Source organism: Staurois parvus, unplaced genomic scaffold (genome assembly GCF_062004578.1).
Source record: "Staurois parvus isolate SC_StPar_1 unplaced genomic scaffold, SC_StPar_1.0 ptg000233l, whole genome shotgun sequence".
Lineage (NCBI taxonomy): Eukaryota > Metazoa > Chordata > Amphibia > Anura > Ranidae > Staurois > Staurois parvus.
The window spans coordinates 2,540,289-2,563,584 of record NW_028318029.1 but is presented as its reverse complement, the minus strand read 5'-3'; the positions used below and the strand labels follow the sequence as shown (position 1 = coordinate 2,563,584).

General features: G+C 40.7%; 1 protein-coding gene across 1 annotated transcript in view; it reads left to right on the top strand.

The window, feature by feature from the left end:
- The first annotated feature begins 10,789 nt into the window (after positions 1-10,789).
- FGF14 (fibroblast growth factor 14) overlaps positions 10,790-23,296 on the top strand; it is a 705,563-nt gene continuing 693,056 nt past the window's right edge. The window contains exon 1 of the mRNA XM_089679953.1: positions 10,790-11,701. Coding sequence (XP_089536079.1) covers positions 11,494-11,701 — 208 coding nt within the window. The 5' untranslated portion in view covers positions 10,790-11,493. The remainder of the gene's footprint in view (positions 11,702-23,296) is intronic.

Sequence of the window (23,296 nt, the reverse complement as noted above, 5' to 3'; positions counted from 1 at the left end):
GGTGGAAAGTCAGGAGAACTGACATTCAGGACATAGGAAGCTGAATCAGGATACAAGACCTTTGAAAGGATACAAGACCCTGTAATCCAAAATTAGGAATAAAAGACCTCAGAAGCCAAATCAGGTTATAAGATCTTGGACACTCAATCAGGGTACATATCTTGGAATCTGATTGGAGTACAAGACTTTGCAAGCCAAATCTGGGTACAGGACCTCAGGAGCAGCAACAAAATGCAAGATCTTTGAAACAGGGATGAGGTACATAACTTCTAGAATGGAGACAGGGTGCAAAGTACTTGAAATAGAGTTGGGTTGCAAAACCACTGAGCAGAGGCAAGTTTCAAGGCTTCAGGAACAGTCAAAGAGCTCGACTTTTGGAGCATATTTAGGGTGCACAACCTCAGAAGAAGAGATTAAAAAATTCTCAGTCCTCAGAGCAGAATCAGGAAGCAGCAGTTTTATTTTTCAATAAAGCAATAATTTTATTGAAGGTTTTGTATTTATTTAGTACAAACATTTTCCCCAAATATCCCCTCCCTCTTTCTCCAAACTCTTTAAAGGGAAATAAACAATTATATAACCAAAGTTGACCCTGCTTGCTCTGCACTTAAAGGCCATCCAATAAGCAATTCTCATAGCAAATTGAGATAACAGGCATACATTCCAGATATCTCATAATTATCAATATACAAAATGTATAATAATGATAGTTCTCTCTAAATCCACTGTACTTGATTTAACAAATAATATATAAAGATTCCCCATTAAATAGATTTTCTACTACTTAAAGTGTTACTAAACCCACAACAATAAAATCAGCCTGTATATGCAGTATAGTATGCTTATACTCACTGTGGTACCTAAGGGGTTAATCTTCTGTATTGTGTAAAAAGGCTGTTTGGTCCTTCTTTCTCTGTTCTTCCCCTTTTTCAAGCGACTACCTCTTATCTCCTGTTAAGACAGACTGCACCGTAGGCATTTGCACATGCTCAGTTTGATGTGTATTGCTAGAATGGTTTTTTTTCTTGGGTGAGTGCATTTGATCAGCTCAGGGCCAATCAGCACTGTCCAGACAGAGGTCAGGGGTTTTGCATCCTCCTAGAGCAGAAAGAAAACTCCTCCTACAAGATTTAACCAGTGCTCTGCTGAAGTCACAAGACTGCTCTAACTGCTGATGAGAAGAGGTATTTAGCAGTTTATATTTACTAAAATAATTGCACTTCCATGTTCTGTGTGAGACCAGATATAGTGGATGTAGGGTCCTGGGTTTAGTAACACTTTAAATGAAATCTATAGCCAGAGCATTCTCTTTCATTTTATAACATTATCATTCTAATAGCAAAATAAGCAGTAGTTATTTTTAACAATCCAATATACGTTTACTTTAAAAATGTCCTTCTAAGTTGTGAGAGCTACGTGTGTATGCCTATCTGCTGAGCATATCTTTCCATAACTTCCCTGCATGCTTTGCAGATTTTCCTTTGTTCATTCCTTTGGCTTACTTTGGATTTGTAAGGACTATATATCCCATGGTACCTTGCTGCCTGCAACCAGTTATTCATGTCCTGACCCTTCCCCCTGAAATGCATCCTCTCTGCACATTTGTAGTTCAGACAGCAGGCTCTGTGAAATGTGTAACACAAGCAGTGTGTATTTACAGGGCAGAGTAGATATGTGTAACAGAATTCAGAAGTAAATGTGTGGGATTCTTCAAAAAGTATGTTTTTAAACTTCAATATTATTTAGAACGATGGGAGTAGGCTAGAAATAATTGAAATAAATGTGGAAATTTATATGTGATTTTAAATTTTGATCATAGATACAGTTTAACTTTGTTATTGCCATACTGTTTAACAGAAGTTTTTTTTACCGGGCTTTTACTGGCTCTAATAAATCCCTTTGCATTGTTACTAGCTTGTTGTTGAGTTTCGGGTTCAGCTTTGGGCAGATCACAACTGGAAGCACAAGGAGGATCCAACATCTCAGTTGCTCCCTTGGGAGTCATTGCTATGTGTGGAGACATTGTCCAGGATCCTTTCGGCCTTTCAGAAAGGCCTTCTCCTGGAATGATACACTAACTTCTCTCTAGACAGCATCATGTTTTCTCAAGGAGAATAAAGTTGGGGGGTGTGGGGATAACCACTAGTGAGCTACCAATTTGTTTGCTAAAAACAAAAATCATACAAGTCTTACACCCCGCCCCCAGCCCTGCCCCAACCACGCCCCCTTACAGCTTATGACATTACATTTTTCTTTAGAATAAAGAGTCCAAAATATAAAAACCTGCAATTATAACATAGCTTTATTATGTCAATTTAAACATAACAGCAATAGCTTAATAGCAATAGGGTGCAATCAAAATATCAAGTTTTACAGCTTTAAACCTGTAGTAAACATATTGTATTTTTTTTTTTATCTCCTGCATCTTTAAAAAGAGACTTTAGTAACTAAAGTCTCTTTTAAAAGATGTAAATTTAGTTTACAGAAGTATAGCATAAGAAAAAATGCTTATTTTGATGCCAAAAAACATGGAATAATAGTTACTGTGAACATGTTGTATTTATGTCATTTACCTTAAGCTGGCGGGTGTAGGGATGTGCACCGTTGGTGGGTCTCTCCTTCATGTCCCCCACGTCGGTGTAGAGCGGGCCTCTCCTCGTGAACAACCAAGGCGGTGTAGAGCGGGCCTCTCCTCGTGTCCCCCAAGGTGGTGTAGAGAGGGTCTCGTGTCCCCAAAGCGGTGGAAAGTGGGCCTCGTGTCTCCCAAGGCGGTGCAGAGAGGGTCTCATGTCCCCCAAGGCAGTGGAGAGCGGGCCTCGTGTCCCCAAGGCGGTGTAGAGCAGGCCTCGTGTCCCCCAAGGCGTTGTAGAGCTGGCCTTGTGTCCCCCAAGGCGGTGTAGAGCTGGCCTCGTGTCCCCCAAGGCAGTGGAGAGCGGGCCTCGTGTCCCCCAAGGCGGTGGAGAGTAGGCCTCGTTTCCCCCAAGGTAGTGTAGAGCGGGCCTTATGTCCCCCAAGGCGGGGGAGAGCGGACCTCGTGTCCCCCAAGGCAGGGGAGAGCGGGCCTCGTGTCCCCTAAGGCGGTGTAGAGCGGGCCTCGTGTCCACCAAGGCGATGAAGAGCGGGCCTCATGTCCCCCAAGGCGGTGGAGAGCGGGCCTCGTGTCCCCCAAGGCAGTGGGGAGCGGGTCTCTCCTTGTGTCCCCCAAGGCGGTGGAGAGCGGGCCTCTCCTCGTGTCCCCCATGGAGGCGAAGAAGAAACTGGAAGTCGGAAACCAGAAGTCGAAATTCGGAAGTCGGCTTCACAACGAGGCTTGGAGCATGAGTGGAACGCAAATCGATCCCCAGGGCCTGGGGATTGCATTGCAAGCCACCCGCTCCATTGCAAACCACCTGCTCCATCTGTGCTCACCACAAAGGGATTTCCCCTCGCATTTGGCGAGCGGGCGAGCAGAATATTCAAGCCCTGCCTTAATGGATTCATGGCTGATCCGCCTTTACTTTACTCTTCCTTCTATGCTCTCCTTCTCTCTTTCGTCTTCATTATTGTTCCCTACATTTTTGACTCTGACATTCCACTTTGTTGTAATATATACTGGTATTTTACTACAGACTGAATATGCCTAGGGTTACTTAATTCTCACTGTGCACTCTATACCAGATCTTTGTTTCCTGTTGTTGTGATTTTTCCTGGTCTCTAGACTGCACTGGAGGGATTGGTAGGTCTCATACCTAATTGCTCAGTCCGTTTTTACATCCCTTTATTTAATGATTGTATAATTTATTTTCGCAAGGATTTATTGTTTGGAATTTTGGCATCCACAACTGTGGGTTTTGTTAATCTGTATGTGGTTTCTTTAATAAAAAAAATTGAAATATAAAAAAAAAATCTTATATCTGGTCTAAGCACATCTGGCTGATTCACATCCTCATTTAATGCACCCAGAGGACATTTTTTGGGGACTAAAAGGAGTATTCACATGTAATACACTGGGAATAATCAGTTACCTCTGTGTAGTATCAAGTTAATTTGGGACATCTCCATAGCATACACATTAGATCTCCTGAATTCTGCTCCACATTTGGACAAATGGAAGTGTTCAGTCTACCCCAATGGACCAACTTTATAGGTGTCTGGTGAAATTGAAATTAAATAATTGGGTTCATTTTTGTGAAAGGAATAATGATATTTGGAGCAATAGAGACAAAGTAGCCTCTCATTGGTCACTTGATATTTTTCCCTTTCCAAGCTGGACCTACATGGTAAAGATGCAGAGACACTTGGGCCTACCACAAGTAAGGCACAAAGAGAAGAAATGATCCCCCTTGGCCACTTAGAAGCTATGTATGAAGTAATGCACCTGAGCACTTCAATTGGCTGTCATAATTTTAGGTATCCATAGAATTAGTGAAGAAACATAGGATATAAAAGTATCCTGCCAATGGCTGCCAACAGAACTGGTTCTCTTGTATTTGTTGATGATGTGACTGCTGACAAAAGCAGCAGGATGAATTCTGAAGTGTTTCGGGGAATATTATCTGCTCATATTCAGCCAAATGCTTCACAACTCATTGGACGCCGCTTCACAGTACAGATGGACAATGACCCAAAGCATACTGCAAAAGCAACCAAACAGTTTTTTAAGGGAAAGAAGTGGAATGTTATGCAATGGCCAAGTCAATCACCTGACCTGAATCCGATTGAGCAAGCATTTCACTTGCTGAAGACAGTTGCAGTAGAGGCCTGGCAGAGCATCACCAGGGATGAAACCCAGCGTCTGGTGATGTCTATGCATTCCAGACTTCAGGCTGTAATTGACTGCAAAGGATTTGCAACCAAGAATTAAAAAGTGAAAGTTTGATTTATGATTATTTTTCTGTCCCATTACTTTTGGTCCCTTAACAAGTGGGAGGCACATATGCAAACTGTTGTAAATCCTACACCGTTCACCTGATTTGGATGTAAATACCCTCAAATTAAAGCGGACAGTCTTCAGTTAAAGCACATCTTGTTTGTTTCATTTCAAATCCATTGTGGTGGTGTATAGAGCCAAAAATGTTAGAATTGTGTCGATGTCTCAATATTTATGGACCTGACTGATAAAAAAAGTAATGCCCTGGGATTGTGAGGATTCAAACACTTGAAGATCATTTAGTTCAATAAAATGTATATTTTGCCTTAATATGGTGTGTAAATTAAAGCCCAAATTTACAAAACTTTCTTTATTATCATTCAAAGCCTGTCTAGAAGAATAAATGTGGGGCGATGAGGCTTAGCAGCAAGTAGTTCTGCTACCAGACAAGCAAAAGAAGGCGGATCAGTAATCCCTTGACTGACCATTTGGAAACTCGGGCACTGCCCAAGGGCCCAGGGTCAGTAGGGGGCCCCATGAGATGTCCCTGGTACCTTTTTCATAGGCTTTTTTGAGTTTGGGCAAGGACACAGGGGCCCCATGATCCCCTATTGCCGAGGGCCCCATAAGTTGTCAGTCCGCCTCTGCCCTTGACTAAGTAGCCTACGAATAGGGTCTTCACAATTCTTTATCCCTATCTAGCTAGGTGCCGAAACTGAGATTCATAAAAGTTATTTTTGGCATTGGGTACTGCAAGCCTGCACATTCATAGACAGCTGGGGTGTATTTTTAAAATTCTAGTCTATTGTTTCTTCCAATTTAAAGCCCAAAAATGAGCATCAATTTGTTTTTCCCATTTTTGAGAGATCCAGTTAGGTGCTGGGACCTGAGAGTTCCAAATGCAGAGTGGCAACAGCCAGGGCAGAAGCTGCTACAGGAGCAAATTGGCTGAAGGTTGGCACAGAGACAAGCTGGAAAGAACAGCTGGCATAGAGAATAGATGAACTGGAACAGCTGGCACTGGATATGGCTGAATGATGGCTGAGGCTGGGGTAGACAGTGACTGAATTGTGTGAACTGGAAAAAAACTTTTGCTTCTGTTTTGGCTTTGACACTGGAATCCCACTGAAATGACAGGAACCGATCCAGCTGCTTTGATGGCAGGAGAATTGCAACAGCAGTGGGAAGCTGGGAGCACATGGTAGAAGTGGCAGGATAGGGTGTCTGAAGGCTTGCCATGTCTGATGGAGAGGTTGAAAGAAACTTCAGATTACTAGTCACAGAGACTGTACAGCTGGTATAAGCAGGAACAGAAGGCTATGGAGTAGGGTACTGATACATGGTCAGGAGTAAGGTATACTAAGGCCATCCATAGATGGAGTGAATTTCTTTCCTGCAATGAGTTCCCATCAACAAGGACAGTATTGACAGGGGAATCCCTCCTGCTAAGCCATTGTATTCTCCTGGTGGGGGAAGCTGTCCCTGCTGGGAGAAGCCGCTAGCAATAATCGTATGTAAAATCCAGTAGGCTGGTTGCACCCAAGTTGATTGATTACTTGGGTACATTCAGCCTGCCCATACATGGTTCGAACCTTCCTGCTGAACCGGCCAAGATTTTACCTGTTTGTGGTCGGCTTAAGCTGCAGCTGCGGTTACTATGGGTAATGAGAGAGCAAGAGGCAGGAATAAACTGCTGTAAATTAACTGTGGCTGAGGATGACATGGTGGTTGCCATGAGTAACAGAGATGAAGATGTTTGGGAAGGCTAGAGGCAGGAATGGATTAGTGTAAATTAGCTGTGGCTGAAGATGACATTTCAGACCAGGTTTGGAGCAGTGGTTGAACAAAACTCAACTTATATTTCACCTTTCTAACTAGAGAATGTACATCATTAATACAGTCCAGCAGGGCTCCACATGAATATACAAAATAGTGTACACAGAAACTGAGTTTGTTATCTTCCAACAACCACACCTGAGACATACTAAAGGCAGGGGAAAATCATCACTAGAGATACCACACACGTCTGTTCAGACCTGGTCTAAACCAAGTTCATTGGTCGCAGACTTGAATGGGGAATGGACATTACCTGATCTCCTCCTGGGCTCAATGTTGACGGGACTTAGTGCTTTCCCTTGGATACCAGGGGTGCTATACATGTGAGCATCGGGAGGAAGGTCGACCTGTGAAAATGTAATGGGGAAGTGGTTTAACTGTTTTATTGGGAAATATTCAGAGGAAATACAGATAAGCAGACCCTGAACGCTTACTTGAGACAATTATTCCTTAATATAAATACATCTTTGGTGGATAGACATCTATCTATACCTATATTTCCGACAGGCACTCATTATGGGCAAATAAAGTACACTTACCTGACATGCTCACTGCCAACAGGTCTCCAAAAATATCCCTGGTGCTCCAATCACCCCTCATGAAGGGCAGTAATTGGTGTGTCAAATTCTCTTTTTGATTTTTTAAAGGGTAATTATAAACCTCTCTATCCCCCAATGAAGCTTTATTGCAAAATGGGTGAAGGAGAGGAGACCACAACTCTCCGTCATCAGATTATTGTAAGAGGAGACAACATGCCTAATGTCAGGTTATAATACAGATTTAGAGGTTCAAGAATATAAAGACGATGGGTGTGTACTATATTTAGGGAATCATGGGTAAATTCCAATAAACACATCCTTCAATATGTAATAAGTATTTTATGTAATTTCCTGTGTTATCTTAAGGTGGATAGTAATTAGTACAATAACATTTAAATACTGAGTTAACTGCATTATTGGCACCTGCAAAGTCCCCAGTATATGTTTTCCTAAGTATCTATATATATAGATACTTAGGAAAACATAGATAGATAGATAAATAGATAGCACAGGGAAATCAGAGTTGAACTTAACCAGCTTTAAAGGGCCAGAAAGAGAAGCATAGTGGCTAAGTGGTTAGCACCTCCACCTAGCAGCACTAGGGTCATCGGTTCAAATCCCAATCACACCGTCCTAGAGTTTGTATTTGCTCCTTGTGCCTGCATTTGTTTCTTCCAACACTCTGTAATCTTGTAAGTTAATTAGATCCTGTCTAAACTGACTGTAGTATGCATGGATATTATTATTATACAGTATTTATATAGCGCCAAAGGGTATGCTCAGCGCTGTACAATAGCAAGGGGGACAGAACATGAGACAAGACAGTAACAATACACTACACAAGGGCTTCGAGGGCCCTGCTCTTTCGAGCTTACAATCTAGGAGGGAGGGGAAGGTAGTACAGGAGGAGATGGCTGTGGGGGATGGAGTGGTGGGAGGAGTGGAGGAGGTTAGTTGTTAGGTGAGGTCAGGTTTTAGGTGAGGTTGGGGTAGGCTTCCCTGAAGAGGAGGGTTTTCAGGGTGCGCCTGAAGGTGAGGAGGGTAGGTGACAGTCTGATAGATTGGGGTAGGGAGTTCCAGAGGATGGGGGAAGTCCTGGAGAAGTCCTGCAATCGGGCATGGGAGGAGGAGACCAGGGAGCTAGAGAGTAGGAGGTCCTGTGAGGAGCGGAGGGCACGGGTAGGGTGGTATTTGGGTATCAGGTCAGTTATGTAGTTTGGGGCGGCGTTGTGAATGGCTTTGTAGGTCAGAGTTAGCAGTTTGAATTTGATGCGCTGGGCAATCGAGAGCCAATGAAGGGATTGGCAGAGGGGGGAGGCAGATGTGGAGCGGTTGGTGAGGTGGATGAGTCTAGCCGCTGAGTTCAGGATAGACTGGAGTGGGGATAGCGTTCGTTTGGGTAGGCCAGTGAGAAGGGAATTGCAATAGTCCAGGCGTGAGATGATGATGAGATATGAGTTAAGGGCCTTAGATTGTAAGCTCCTTGAGGGCAGGGACTGATGTGAATGTACAATATATATACATAAAGCGATGTGTAAATTGACAGCACTATATATAAGTACCTCTAGTAAATAAATATAATCTATACAATGTGATTTTTAGATCTGCCATCAACTATGTAGTACAGCAGCTTGCTTGATTTAAAGCTAATTGAAATACATGCTTAGGTTTGTCCTCATATTACATAGTTTTGGTAAATCTGACGGAGATTGTACAATCAGATTGTAAAGTGTATGGCCAGCTTTAACGGCTTGCCCACCACCCAATAGCAGATGTACTGCTACAGGGTAGCTTCACTGGGCAAAATCATGTACTGTAAATATACTTGATTTTGCATTTCAGGGCAGGGGGCGCGCACGGCTGGGACTCAGCATTCGACGGTGAAGCTGAGAGGGGAGAGATCTGTGTGTAAACAGCACAGCAGAGAGATACAAAGCAGCATGTCTGCTTAGTAAAACACAACACATTATACAATAAAATCACTCTCTAACACACAGTTAATCCTTTGATCGCCCTAGATGTTAAACCCTTCCTGCCCAGTGTCATTAGTATAGTGTCAGTGCTTTTCATTAGCACTGATCTCTGTATTAGTGTCACTGGAGATGTCGGTGGCAGTTAGTCAGTTCCCCCCCCCCTGTCAGAATGCCCCCCACAGTCCTCCAGTCCTGCTATAAGATGCTGATCACCATCATTGCTAGTATAAATAAATAAACACAAATTCCAGTGTATATACATCGTCAGATGGTATAACTTTCATTTAAACCCATTAATATACCCTTTTGGAATTTTTTTTCCAGCAAAGACATGTAGCAGAACACATTTTGGCCTAAATTTATGACAAAATTTTATTTTTTAAACTTTTTTATTGGATATGTTTTATAGCAAAAAGTCAAAAATACTGTTTTTTTTCTAAACTGTCAGTTTTTTTTTGTTTATAGTGCAAAAATAAAAAAAACACACAGGTGATCAATACCACCGAAAGAAAGCTTTGTACAGTGTTGCATGACCGCACAATTGTCAGTTAAAGTAACACAATGCCATATTGCAAAAAATGGCCTGATCAGGAAGGGGGGTAAATCCTCTGAAGGGCAAGTGGTTAAAGACAGTTTTGATAAGGAATGTGTAACAAATTTTGTTGCATTGTGTAACTGTATGATATAGAGCATGCTTTAAAAAAAAAAAGATAATTGCAACCGACTTTTAAAATAACTGGTTACCTTAGTGATTCTTTGAAAGTGATGCTACTGCATCATACAGTTTCATCTGAGTTTTTATTCCCATCCAGAACAGTTTATTCTTATAAATAGTAACAGAGAGTTATATTTATCTTAGAAGACACCCACCACCCCTCCCCCATGAACACACACACACATAAAATAAAAGAAAAAAAAATGAAATGGACAAAACCCTAAACTAAACACAGTGTTGGGTTGCTATAGCAACCACGGACATTAATAAAACAATGCACGACTCATTTCCATAGAAAAGCATGCTCAGAAGGTAAAACACTAGTAACATGCTGCAATAACGCACGTTGCCTGACTGATCAGCAAGTCCCCAGTGCAAACAGCCGAGCCGCAGACATGTGCACTGCATTGCTATTGTTTGTGCTATCAGTGCAGTTTAATGTTTAGATGTCCATTGAGATTTAGTGCATATAAACCATTCAAAGCTTTCAAAAGCATCTGTGCAAAAAGATGACATTCCTCCCGCTCTTTTGTTCATCCAAAAATGTTTTTTCTTATTTGCCAATCAAATATTCTGTTTCCTTAATATTTCCTGTAATTATTTTCATATTTACAGGTTTTATTATTACTAGGAGACGCAAGCTGCAGAACAATTTGATCATATTAAATAATCAACTCAGCTTTTAACTGCTGTCATAAATATTCCATTAACCTTTGCAGTGCCTTAAGATGATACAGAATTGTATCTCAGCATCAGTAGAAAAAAAAAAACCATGTGTCTAGGTTTAGGATGAAATAAAGCTTTTTATTACACCAAAAAAAAAAAAAAAAGGAAAAAAATCTTCAACTCCTCCTACTCTATCTGTGCCTGCAATTCAGAGCCAAGCACAGGGAGTGAAAGACAGGGAAATTTATTTCTAATGCACACCAGTGCTTGAAGCAGCAGGGAGAGTGAGAGCAGGGGAAGAGGATCTGTCTCTCTTTCCACCCACAGTAATCATCTATTAAGGGGATCTGGATTTACATCAGTGCTGTTCTATGATTTGGAACTGCAGGTTAAATAAGATTGCAGAGATCACTGGGGATTGATGGTAATACTATTGACACTTGCAGAGGGGAGTTTCTATCATCTTTCCTGCCTGGCTGGGTGATATTTGTTGTGCTTGCTGCTACAACTGCAGTCTTTTAGTACCATGAATCCTGCCTTGGCTTTTGATGCTCTACAGATCCACCCTTCCTCATAGCAATCAAGTGACAGGCAATGGTTTTTACTTCGGGGATCGTACATGCCTCACTGTTCTGAGATTAGTTTTTTTGGCCTCTCTTGGGAATTCTTTAGCTTACTTTCATTTGGCTGCATGCTGGAAAGGAAGATTGTGCACTTTGGCAATAGCTCATGCTGATATACTTACAACCTTTAAATCTTATACACATCTGAAAGCGGAAACAATAAAAAAAAAAAGAAAAAAAAGAAAAAAAAAAAGCAAAATACAACATAGCTCTCTAATTGAGGAGTCTCCAAAAAGAAAACCCTCGCCAGGAAATCAAAGACTGGGAGAAGCTAGGAAAATAATCATTTTCTATGGTTAAATTGGTACCCTTGTTCTGGAGAACTGATCACAACCTCTTAGTATGCAACAACAAGGATTTCTTCGTTCTCAGGGTGTCTAAGCTGCTGGATTGCTTTTCGCCCAAATCAATGTGGTTTCTTTGGAACATTTTCAGCAAAGGAACGCATATGCTGCAGTGTCTTTGTGGCAAGAGTCTCAAGAAAAACAAGAACCCAAGTGGTAAGCTATATAAAGAAAAAAAAGACCTTGCATAATGTTGCTTTTGAATAGCTGCCTATGGCATTCTGATGACTAGCTCTACGTCTTTAATCAGATTAAGCAATGAGATTAATTTTACAAAAAGGCCGATGCAATTTTCACGTACCTCTAAGCCTACATTTTTAAACTTGAAGGATAAAATGAGATTCAGGTTTTTGGTGTTAGTGTTCATTTCCTAGAGGAGCGGTAACTTTGTGTGGTTTTATTTATTTTGTTTTAGAAAAAAAATGGTAAATATTGCCAATGCAGGTAGCTGGTATGTAAGCACCTTTCAGTAGAAGATCTGCAGTTGGCTAGCACACATCAGCTATGGCTCTGACATCCTGCAATAGTTTCTGATTAGCTTGCAAATATTCCAAACACGAACCACCTCTCCAAAGTAGAAAAAAAAATTCCAAACAGTGGCAGGTTGTTACTCATTTCTGCCTCTTCATAATACCCTGAGAGCATGGCAGTGCCATCCAGAGGAGCACAGTGACTAAGTGAACATCTTGTGGAAATGTGTTTGACGCTGGCTATTTTGTGTTTCCTATCCATAGAGTGTGTGATTTCCATGCAGCATCAGTCGAGCTGCTATGTGATGCAGTGAAAGCAGCCTGCACAGGGTTAATGTTTGCAGTACACTGTGTAGGCTTCCTCCTGTTGGAGATTAATAGAATTTCCCAGTCCCATTTGTGTTTTAAGGACACATTTTGCTAGGCTGAAAAAGCTAACAGAGACAATAAAATAGAGAACACAAAAGCAACAGCAGGTTGATTTTCACTGAGACTTGCTTTAGAAGGAAACTGAGCTATGTGCCTCCGGTATTGTTTGGTCTGTCCCCATGGCCTGTGTTGCTATTACAATGTGTGCTGATAGCGGGTTACAAGATTATAATGAAATGTTTTCTGTTGCATTCCCTTGGTCCTGCATGACCTGCCTTTCCTTTTGGTTTTCAGTCCCATTAAGACGAATCCCTTGGTTTGCCTCTGACGTTGGCACTGCAGTGTAGTAGATCATAGCTTTTTTGCTATTGTGACATCCCAACATCAACAAACAGCAGAACCTGTAGGGTCACATTTTTGCCATTTAGCCCTTGGATGTAAAAATCTTCTTGTACATGTTTCTGTATGCTGGTTCCCGCTGAAGAACTCATTATTTAAGGGCAGTTACAATGAGGCAATGCTTTGCAGGGCTGGATTCTCTGAGAACGTGTGTATGTGTGTGTTGTCATATCGTTCTGCAGCAAAGAGTACTTCTTGGAATACCAAAGAGGTAGAATTAACCCAGCTGTCTGGCTAAAATTGCTCATTGACTGCTTCCAGGTCTGAGAGCCGGTTCTTTTATTTGTTAAAGGTACCAGTTGGCAGAGGCTCTCAATTACTGCAGTGAGCTAGAAGAGCTTAGGTCTGTGCCTTACCTTGACTCCATTGAGAAACATGAAACGTAGACTCGGATAGTATTAGGGGCTCGCTGCATTACTTGCCCATGGGAGAGTACTGTATTTTTTTATTTTCATGGAGAAACCTATCATTGTTTTCTTTAAGCATTTCGCTATATTGCAGCATATATATTTTATAAAATTCTTGGAATGGAGATATCATGTACAGGCCCTGCATCCCCTTCAAGTGAAAGCACATTAACTTCATAGATAATATTACATCATTAATTAGATGAAACACTCTTTACAACATGCATGGAAGATTTTTTTTGTTTTTTTTTTATCTTGGTAGGTCTATCTATCTATCTATCTATCTATCTATCTATCTATCTATCTATCTATCTATCTATCTATCTATCTATCACAAATTCTTAGAGGGTACCAATTCATGACTTGTGCAAAAACTTCTACATAAAAGTCATCAAATGGCTTTATCATCTGGAACAACATCTTCAAATTGTAGAATCTTGGCTTGCAATTAAGGGATAAACTTGTAGAAGTGCAGTCAGTATTGTATTTTTCTGTTCTGGGCCAGAAGTATACAAAACTCTGTATCGGCTTATCACCATTCTTTCCATTCAAGCACAAATAAAAATAGTGTGTATGACAAAACTGTGTAAGAAGGGACTCTGCAGTCCGTGTTATGCCCTTTGTCAGACTACCCAACAATGCACAAAACAGCAGAACCTGAGGCGGTGTGAAGGGCTTTATTCCCAAGGTACAGATCCTGAAAAGAATTTCATCAATTACCTTGGAGTCCAATGCAATCAATGTAACCCTTAATGCACAAATAAAGGATTCCGGTGAGAGATCTATTCTGTGGAAGAAGCTTTTAGAGCAGTCCATTGGGTAGTAGATGTTATGTGGCTCAGTGGAAAGTTTAATTCATCAAACTTGCCTTCGTTAGCATTCACTGGTAGCGCTATATACTCCATTAGAAATAATTGGATTAACAGTAGCTGTATTATTTATTGACCTGGAAAATGTTATTAATCTGATCGCTTTCCTTGTAACGGCCATTTTTTCTGTCTAAATATAAATGGTCTTGAGGGGGTATTTATACAGAATTTTCAGGTCAGGTGTTTGTCTGATTTGCTTGTTAGGCCGGCTTTCTTTGAACTTCCTATCCATTAGCTGTGTATTATAAACAAATGGCTACTGAACAAAAATCCACAGACTGAATACAGTGCTTCTTTTGATCTGATGAGATATCTATCAACTATCCAAGGATGCTGTTTTGTATGTAAATCCCTTGATAATGATGTAACTCTATTCATTTTCATTTTGTACATTTAACTTTTGTACTCTGTCATCCCATAGGAAAGTAATAGTGATCAAAGTTCTTTTAGATCTGGTTCACTTGTAAACAATATCAAATGTTCCAGCCAGGACTGTCTGTCCTGTAGTCTCCAGGTTGTGCTATTTAGAATTTGCCATTGCAAGAACGGTTTGTTTCTCTGGATTTGTTTTTGCTACTTTTTACTGACCGAAGATCTATATACAGTGTGTTTGTTTTAAATAACAAAGATGATGAATAAATATAGTTAGTTTCGTAAAACCACTTTTGTGTCAGTGTGTTGCTGGGTTATTGGGGTCTTCATGTACTATTAAAGTATAACTACATGTCAAACTTTATTTTTTTAGTTTTGAATAGAGTGGAGAAGGATTAGAACATCTGTCAGGTCTTTACTAATCTCTGTGGTTTGGGAGATTCATGCTCATAGTTTATCCAGTTTATCATTATCATTGAGAGTGAAAAAGAAAACAACTCTACATTTGGTTTGTCCCCAGAATAGGAATAGAAGGGAATTCTTTCAGTGGGAACACTATTTCTGGTGACAACCAGGGATTCTTTCACTGGATGGCAGAAAAAAAAACCTTACAGGGGTTATAACTCTTACTTACTCTATCCAAAATTTTACATTTTATATTAAAAATGTTCTGGCTTTAGTTCTACTTTAATAGGGTATGTGTAGAAAAATGTTAACATGAAACTAATAAAATCATAACTTCAGGGTGTTAATCCTTATCTCCCATGTATTTGTCCTACTTTAAATTTTAAGGCAGCAAGGGTCTTCCATTTGCACAGTTCTAAACCCCTTCCTCCACTGATATGCTCACCCCTCTGATTTGTGACTGTAAATGAACAAAACAGCTGTTAGGCTTTTTTGCACATGCGGCTAAGGGCAGTAAAATTAGGTGGTTGAGCTGCAGTTTTATTACCCCCAATCTCCCACCTGAATGGTGACGTGCAGACACTCACCTCTGTACATGTGCTACAGCTGTGATGCTATGCTTTACAGCAACGGCAAAATTAAACAGCATTTCGCTTTTGGCAGGTGTTGCTGAATGCGACTAATGTAGGTCTATGGAGATGCTCTGCAACTAATTGCAGTATGGCAGTGTGGCATTTAATGGGTTAAAACAGGCTTTTCAGTGGAGAGGCAGTCCTTGCTACACATCTGAATATGCCTTTAAGCTGTTGCTGGTTTGGATAACTTCCCACCCCTAGTTAGTTTATTAGACAATGAAGGAATAGCATTACAGTGATGACCTCATCTCTTTGCTCTCTCCTCCTGTGAGCATGTTCCCACTATTAACTCAAAATCACCGTGCAATACAATGTAGCTTAATGTGGTTGCAAACCCTTGCATATACCCAGTGAAGTGACTGGTCTCAGGTGACCCACAGAGATAAAATAAATACTCCTACAAAATTTGTACCTGTTTATCTGCAGTCTTCTCTTTTCTAAAGCCATTCAAAGTGTTGAATTTATACAATTTGGCTGAGCGTTAAGAAAAAGAGTGCAGGGAGCTGAAATTACACACTTCAGAGCACAGTGATGAGAGCTCTGAGAACTGATTGGAGGAAAAAGGCACACCCCCTCCACACAGCTTCCTGGAACAGAGCTGAGGCTGTCAGTCTGCTGGAGATCCCTTCCCTATCACCATTTCAGCTTTTGGTGATAGGGAAACTTGTCAGAAGTGACTCATGCTAATATTAGAGGAATGAGACAGCAGACAGAAATGACACTTAGTGCTCTGGATTGAGACAAGTACACACTACAGAGGGATATGCTTTGTTCATATTTCATGTCTGAGTTTTACAACCACATTAATTGGCTCGCAAGGCTGGCCTGACATCTGGTGTGGAGAGCAGCATAAGCTAATATAAACAGATGTTAGTATATTTACTATTTTTCATATAAAAAATATTTTTTTGAAAATGCATGATAGGATTAATGTTTTTTTTTTTACCTTCTACAATAGTTGCCAGGGAAACACTTATTTATTCACCCTTTTAACTTTTAACCTTAAAAGACAATTCATTTTGATTTGTCTGAGGGAGGAGGGCGGGGGCAGCTGACTGTTCATGCAGGAGAAGATAACATCTCTGGTTTTTAATGGGTTCATGCATATGTACTTAAATATTGATTTCACTTAAAGCTAATAGGTGGCCACACTCAAAATTGTTGATTATTTCATTTACATTATTTAATTCTCTATGAAACATCAGCTTACCCTAAGCATGGGGAAATAATAAGATTGAAATATGCTGCTACAGGGAAGATAAGAAAACACTTCTAAGTTATATATACAGTATAATTGTGTTATACGAGATGTTAAAGTGGTTCTAAATTAGAATTTTTTTATTTTACCTTAATGCATTCTATGCTTTCTTCTTGGGTCACAGCTGGGGACCCAAGTGCCAGGGACCAGTGCCCCCAATAGCAAGCCGCTTGCTTAGGGGGAACTGGTGCTTGTTCACTCCCAAGCCCCACTGTATGTGTTTTAAGACACTTAAGACACTTAAAGCCGCGAGTCGCCCCCCCCCACTCTCTCCTCATTGGCTCACTGGCTGTGATTGACAGCAGTGGGAGCCATTGATTCTTCCTGCTGTCTCATCCAGTGAGGAGAGACAGACCTGGGACAGCCGAGGCTCCCGTATGCTGGATTGAGATAGGGCTCAGGTGAATATTAGGGGAGGGCTGTGTGGGGAGCAGCACACAGAAGGTTTTTTACCTTCATGAATAGAATGCATATAGATTAAAAAAAACCTACAACTACATTCATTTTCTTTTTAATTATTATAGCCAATTGAAAGCTAGTTACTAGTGTAAAAAACATGCAATATGTTTTTTTTTCTTTTAGTGCTCACATTGAAGTCTTTTGGGGCCAAAATCCCCTGAAGCGTGGAGCTTCTAGCTCAAAAGAAGTTCATGTACTTTTTTGGAACTACAAAACGCTCCAGTTGAATTGGGCCTGAATGTTTATACATGGAAAGGCAATTTCATGAATTTCATTTGCATGTCATATAGTATGTGTTTGATCAGATGCTATTTAGACATAACATAAAAGGGTTAAATCATGTCACTGGGTTACATCACAAAAGGACTGCTGAAAACATACTGGCAAAGTTAAAGTGGTTCTAAAGGCTCAAGGTATTTTTTTTACCTTTTATGTATTCTATGCATGAAGATAAAAAACCTTCTGTGTGCAACGCCCCCCCCCCCCCCCCCACAATCCTTACCTGAGCCTCCTCTGATCCAGCAATGTTCATGATAGCTTCAGCTGTATGCAGACTCTCCCTCCTTATTGGCTGAGTCAGCAACGGGAACCCAATGGATCCAGCGACCACCTATACAAGAGCATGGCTATACATGATTGTACTGGGGTAAACACTGATGACTTGTGTGTTCAGCTCTTCTCTCCAAATGCAACACTTGTGTTCGGGGAGAAGCTCCACATGTGCATGCATAAGTAGAAGCAGATGCAGAAGCCATTGATGGCTACCCAAACACAGCCATGCACTTGTATTAGCGACGTGTGGCTCCTTGGGTGCCAGAAAGTGCCAGAGATTTTGGGATTCAGCACATAGGAGCAGCCAAACACCCAAGTGCATGAGGACCTAAAAGAGATAGACGTGTCTTTTTTCTTTTTTTTTTACTATATTGGCTAGTATATATAATAAAAGTGAAATAGGGGAAGGATACTTCTTTGAGTAATCTTGCTGTGTGTTTTTCTATCAAACCTTAGTAAATAATATGATGACCAATTCGATTTTAAGCTCCAAGGAGCAGGACCCTCCTAACCCTCTTGTATTGAACTGTATCATTGCTGTATTGTCTCCTGTTATATTGTAAAGCACTGAGCAAACTGTAGGTGCTATATAAATCCTGTATAATAATAATAATGGTGGCGCGCCCATAACTGGCGCATTCTTGTTTTCTGGCATTACCAGTGTTATTTGGTTGTTAGTGGCGTATGGAAATAATAGTGGATAAACACATTTGTTAGTCATGTCATTAATCATTTTTTGTGTCCTCATGTGATTTAACATCCCATAAGCTCTTCTGCACAACATATGGACTCTACTGGTTTCTGTGTATGAAGGTTAGAATAAATTCTATTTATTTAACAACAAAAACACCTGCATATACTATATTAACACTATCAACGCTAACATGCTAAGTTTAGTTTTTCAGCAAAAATGTCTAAACCACTGCTGCTATGGTTACAAAGCTAATGTGTCACTAGCATGTATTGTTTTTTTATCTTGATTTTATTACAGACTAAATTGGTGTATTGAAACCTTGAATGGTAAATTAATGTGGACCCACAACGATCTACAGTCATACTAAGTTCAGGCATGCTAAGTGACCTAAACCTTTCCGGGAACTTATCTCAGAGAATGCCCCCATGACTAGGCCTTTATCTGCCTATCCCTCTAGAAGGCCACTGCTGTCTTAGATCAGGCATTAGGATTGCTGGCCCTGGAGCTGGTCATGTAAATCCTGATACCTGCGCAGGCCCTGGAATGGTTGTCTCACCCAACAAGCCTCTCACTCTGTGACATGCACAAAAAGGTTACAATGTACAGCTTAAATGATTAATCCCCTGAAGAGGAGAGGCCGAGGAAATGCTTTCATACTGCCAGTAGCAGATTGATGACCTCATTCTCCCGGCATGCTTTTTATAGGCAGGTATTAAAGTGGAACTTCTCTCTCTCTAACAGCATTGACTTTTGTAATTGTTATGCTGCTAGCATTGGAAAATAGATAGGAAAGTATATCATATTTACTTGTTTTGAACTTTTCTTCACATTTCTTTAGTTACTTCCTGGTTTCCAGGCCTAGGCAAATGATGTCATACATCCCAGGGGGGAGGACGGGGTTTTTTCAGCTAAGCACACCTTCTTGCCTGCATGCCTGAGCTAAGGGCAGATGGATTTTAGGAAGTCAATACTACATGAATCTACTCTTACTCAAGATGACCATGGCCAGAAATGCTAGGGGGTGTTTTTTGAAGTGATTTCTCAGTAAAATAAAGCATGGAGACATGAATGGATGGGGGAGTTTTCTTTTGAATATTAAACCTAAATAAATAGCTTTTTTGGTTTGTGGTGCTCAGATGCAATGTTTAAACCCTCAGTTTTTTAAAGTGGAAGTTTATGGCAAAAACAAAAAATGGGCAAACAAGCAGGATTTTTAATGCAGAAGAGTCATGTAATATCTCTTCTGCATTAAAGTTACTTACCTGCCTCTCTGTCCTCGTAAAGTGAGCTGGTTGTACAAATCCAGCAATACTGAGCTGACTAAACTCCCACGCATGTGCAGAATTGACCTCATCTCAGTCCCGCTGGCGATTGATACCTGGAAGCCAGCCGCCTAAAGATGTCAGCAGCCAGTGGAGAGCTTTGAGAGGCTACCTTGCTGGAATGAAGGTGAGCATAGCTCCTCTTTAACCACTTCCGATCGCCCTATAGCAGAACTACTGCTACAGGACGGCAGGGCTGCGCAAAATCAGATGTGATTTTGTGTTTCTGGGTAGGGCGCATGTGCCCTATCTGCACCCCCATTGGTGGCTACAGTTGTCGATCACTGGGTCCCGGCCGTTGATTCCCCGTCGGCACCTTGCGATCAGCATATGCATAGCACAGCAATACAAAGTAGCTTACACAGTAAAGCACATCACACAGTAAAACATACATAGCACACAGTTAACCCTTTCTTCACCCCAGATATCAACCCCTTCCTGCTCAGTGTCGTCAGTACATTTTTTTGCCTCTTGTGAGTGTGTTTAATCCTATATTATTAAATACAGCATCTAATTACTGCACTTAGCTGGCGCCTCCTGTTCTTCTTTCTTTTGTCTTTGCATGTAGAGTTGGCTTTGCTCTATAGCAGGGGGCTCCAAACCTTTTGAACAAAGGGCCAGTTTACTGGCTTTCAGACTTTAGGGGGGGCCAGTCTGTGGCCATTGGGAGTAGAAATTGTTCTACGTTATTGGGAGTAAACAATGCATCTTTGGCATTAGGGGAAGGAATAGTGCCCTATTCTTGGTGTAAATTGGAGAAATAGTGCCCCATCGTTGGTGTCAGTGGGAAGTATGATGCCCCGTTGTTAGTGTCAATGGGAGGAATAGTGCCTCATGGTTTGTTTCAGTGAGAGGAATAGTGCCCCATTGTAGGTGTCAATGGGAGGAATAGTGCCTGTTGCTGATGTCAGCAGCAGGAATTATACCCCCCTGTTGGTGTCAGTGAGAGGAATATTGTCTTGTATCACAGGGAGAAAAAGTGCCCCAAGGGCCAGATAAGGGCAAGTAAAGGGCCGCATTTGGCCCCCGGGCTGTAGTTTGGAGACCACTGCTCTATAGCAGGGGTCTCCAAACTATGGTCCTCCAGGTGTTGAGGAACTGCAAGTCCCATGAGGCCTTTGAAGACTCTGACAGGCAAGACTCCCAGAGGCAGTGGCATAATGGGACTTGTAGTACTTCAACAGCTGAAGGGCCATAGTTTGGAGACCCCTGCTCTATAGGATGGCTGCTGCTATCTGACACCCAGTGTCCCAGAGACTTTCTAGGACTTGGTTATGTCTATGGACATATTATGATTTATTCTTTTAACAGAGTTGATTTGCATTAAACCCGTGCCTGTCCCTGGCACGGAGTTATACGTATAAAAGTTACATATACACATGTCATTTGCCTTGTGGACATTTGACATTATTCATATTGTTTATAATACATATTGTATCGTGTTGGAATAATCTCACCTCTGTGCGCCAGAATGTCTCCTTTATTGTCATTAGTACAGTGTCAGTGCTTTGAATTAGCACTGATCACTGTATTAGTGTCACTGGGGATGTCAGTGACGGTCAGTTCCCCCCCCAGTGTCAGAATGCCTGCCGCAGTCCCGCTATAAGTTGCTGATCCCCACAATTACTAGTATATATAAAAAAAAAATCCAGTATATCTATACCTCCATTTGTAAATGCTATAACTTTCATGTAAACAAATTAATTTACACGTATTGGGATTTTTTTTTAGCAAAGACATGTAGCAAAATACATTTTGGCCTAAATTTATGATGAAATTAGATTTTTACATTTTTTTTACTGGATATGTTTTATAGCAAAAAGTCAAAAATATTGTTTTTTTTTTCAAAATTGTCAGTCTTTTTTTGTTTATAGCACAAAAAAAAAGTGCACAGGCAATCAAATACCACTGAAAGAAAGCTCTATTTGTGGGGAAAAAAAGGGTGTAAATTTAATTTGGGTACAGCGTTGCATGACTGTGCAATTGTCAGTTAAAGTACCAAAGCGTCGTATCACAAAAAATGGCCTGGTCAGGAGGGGGGTAAATCCTCTGGAGGGCAAGTGGTTAAGCACTTTTCAGCAGTTGATTTGATCACTTACTGATTATACTGCTTTTTCATCTGTCAACCCTTACTATGTTCCAGTTTCAGTCAGTGCCAATAACACTGCCCCATATTTCCCCTTTCAGGGTGCCTCCTTTTGCTTGCGGTGTCCTATGAAGTCATCCTTGCATGCAGAGACTAGAGTTGACTCCCTGCACTGTGTGTGTAAAGTATGTAAAAATTGACACCCCAAAAATAGAATCCTATTAATCACTGTTCACACTGCTGTGATTTAAAATCACGCGATTTGTGTGCAATTTCAGCGTGATTTCAGGTGCGATTTCTAAAGACTTTATTGCTACTTGTGAAGATTTTCAACAATTTCTTGCAGTTTACAGTGCGATTTACATTATTTGCTATGTATGTGAAATCGCAACAAAACTTCAGAAAAAGTAATGCAAGAACTACTTGCGCTGCAGCAAATCACAAATGTTAATACACTGACATTCACACAGATTACATGAAATAGCACCTGTATGACTTAGGGTCCATGCACACTAGGCAGCTGAAAAATGTCAGAATTTCTAGCAGAAAAAGCAGCATAAATACTCATAGTGGCTCTTATTACACAAGAGTTAATGTGCATTTATAGGCATTTGCTATTATAAGCCTTTTTTCTTTCAAAGCATACCCCTACACTCATTTTCACTATAATCAATGTACACTTGAAAACGCTGAACACTCCTAAATGCTGTGTTTATGCTTATTTATGCTTGTCAAGTGTTTTTGTCTGCCCGAAAGCTCCTCTAAAAAATGCATTTGTGATAGTATTTTTTGCAGCTTAAAAACGCTCCTCTGCAAATATGGCTATAAACGTTCAATTGTGCATGGACAGATAGGCTTACATCTATGAATAAAAATCTAGTGTTGCACTAAAATGCAATCAAAGTGATATAAATCATTATACAATAAATAATGCATAAATATACAAATGTAAACCATGAGTAAAGTGCTTACATAAAGTTGCTTATAGAGGCTGAAGAAAAAAATCCCAGAAGCCTGTATAACCAATATTTTTAATGCCCAATGCGCAAAAGGTCTTATAGTCTCAATAATAACACCCTACAAGTAAAGCTGTGTTTTTAGAAAGAGGGCACACAAATTGGAAAGGGGAACTTCTTTCCTTGTTTCTGGTGGCAACTTCCAGTCAGTTACACCCCTCTGAATATCCTCTGTTCCATTGCAGGTAAGAGAGGTTATTCTCTGAGCCACAACTGTGAATGAGGCAGATTGATATGATCTGGTTTATGGTCCCGTGACATGTAAAACAAGTGCAGTGTGATCAGAGAACAAGCTGCATGATTGTCCATGTAGGTTTAAACTAAAATGTTCCCAGCATACAGAGCACATTGGATTTTTGCACTTTGTCATTGGAATCTGAGTTAGAATCATTTGATAGTGCACAATCTAATCCCCCTTCCTGACCAGGCCACTTTTTG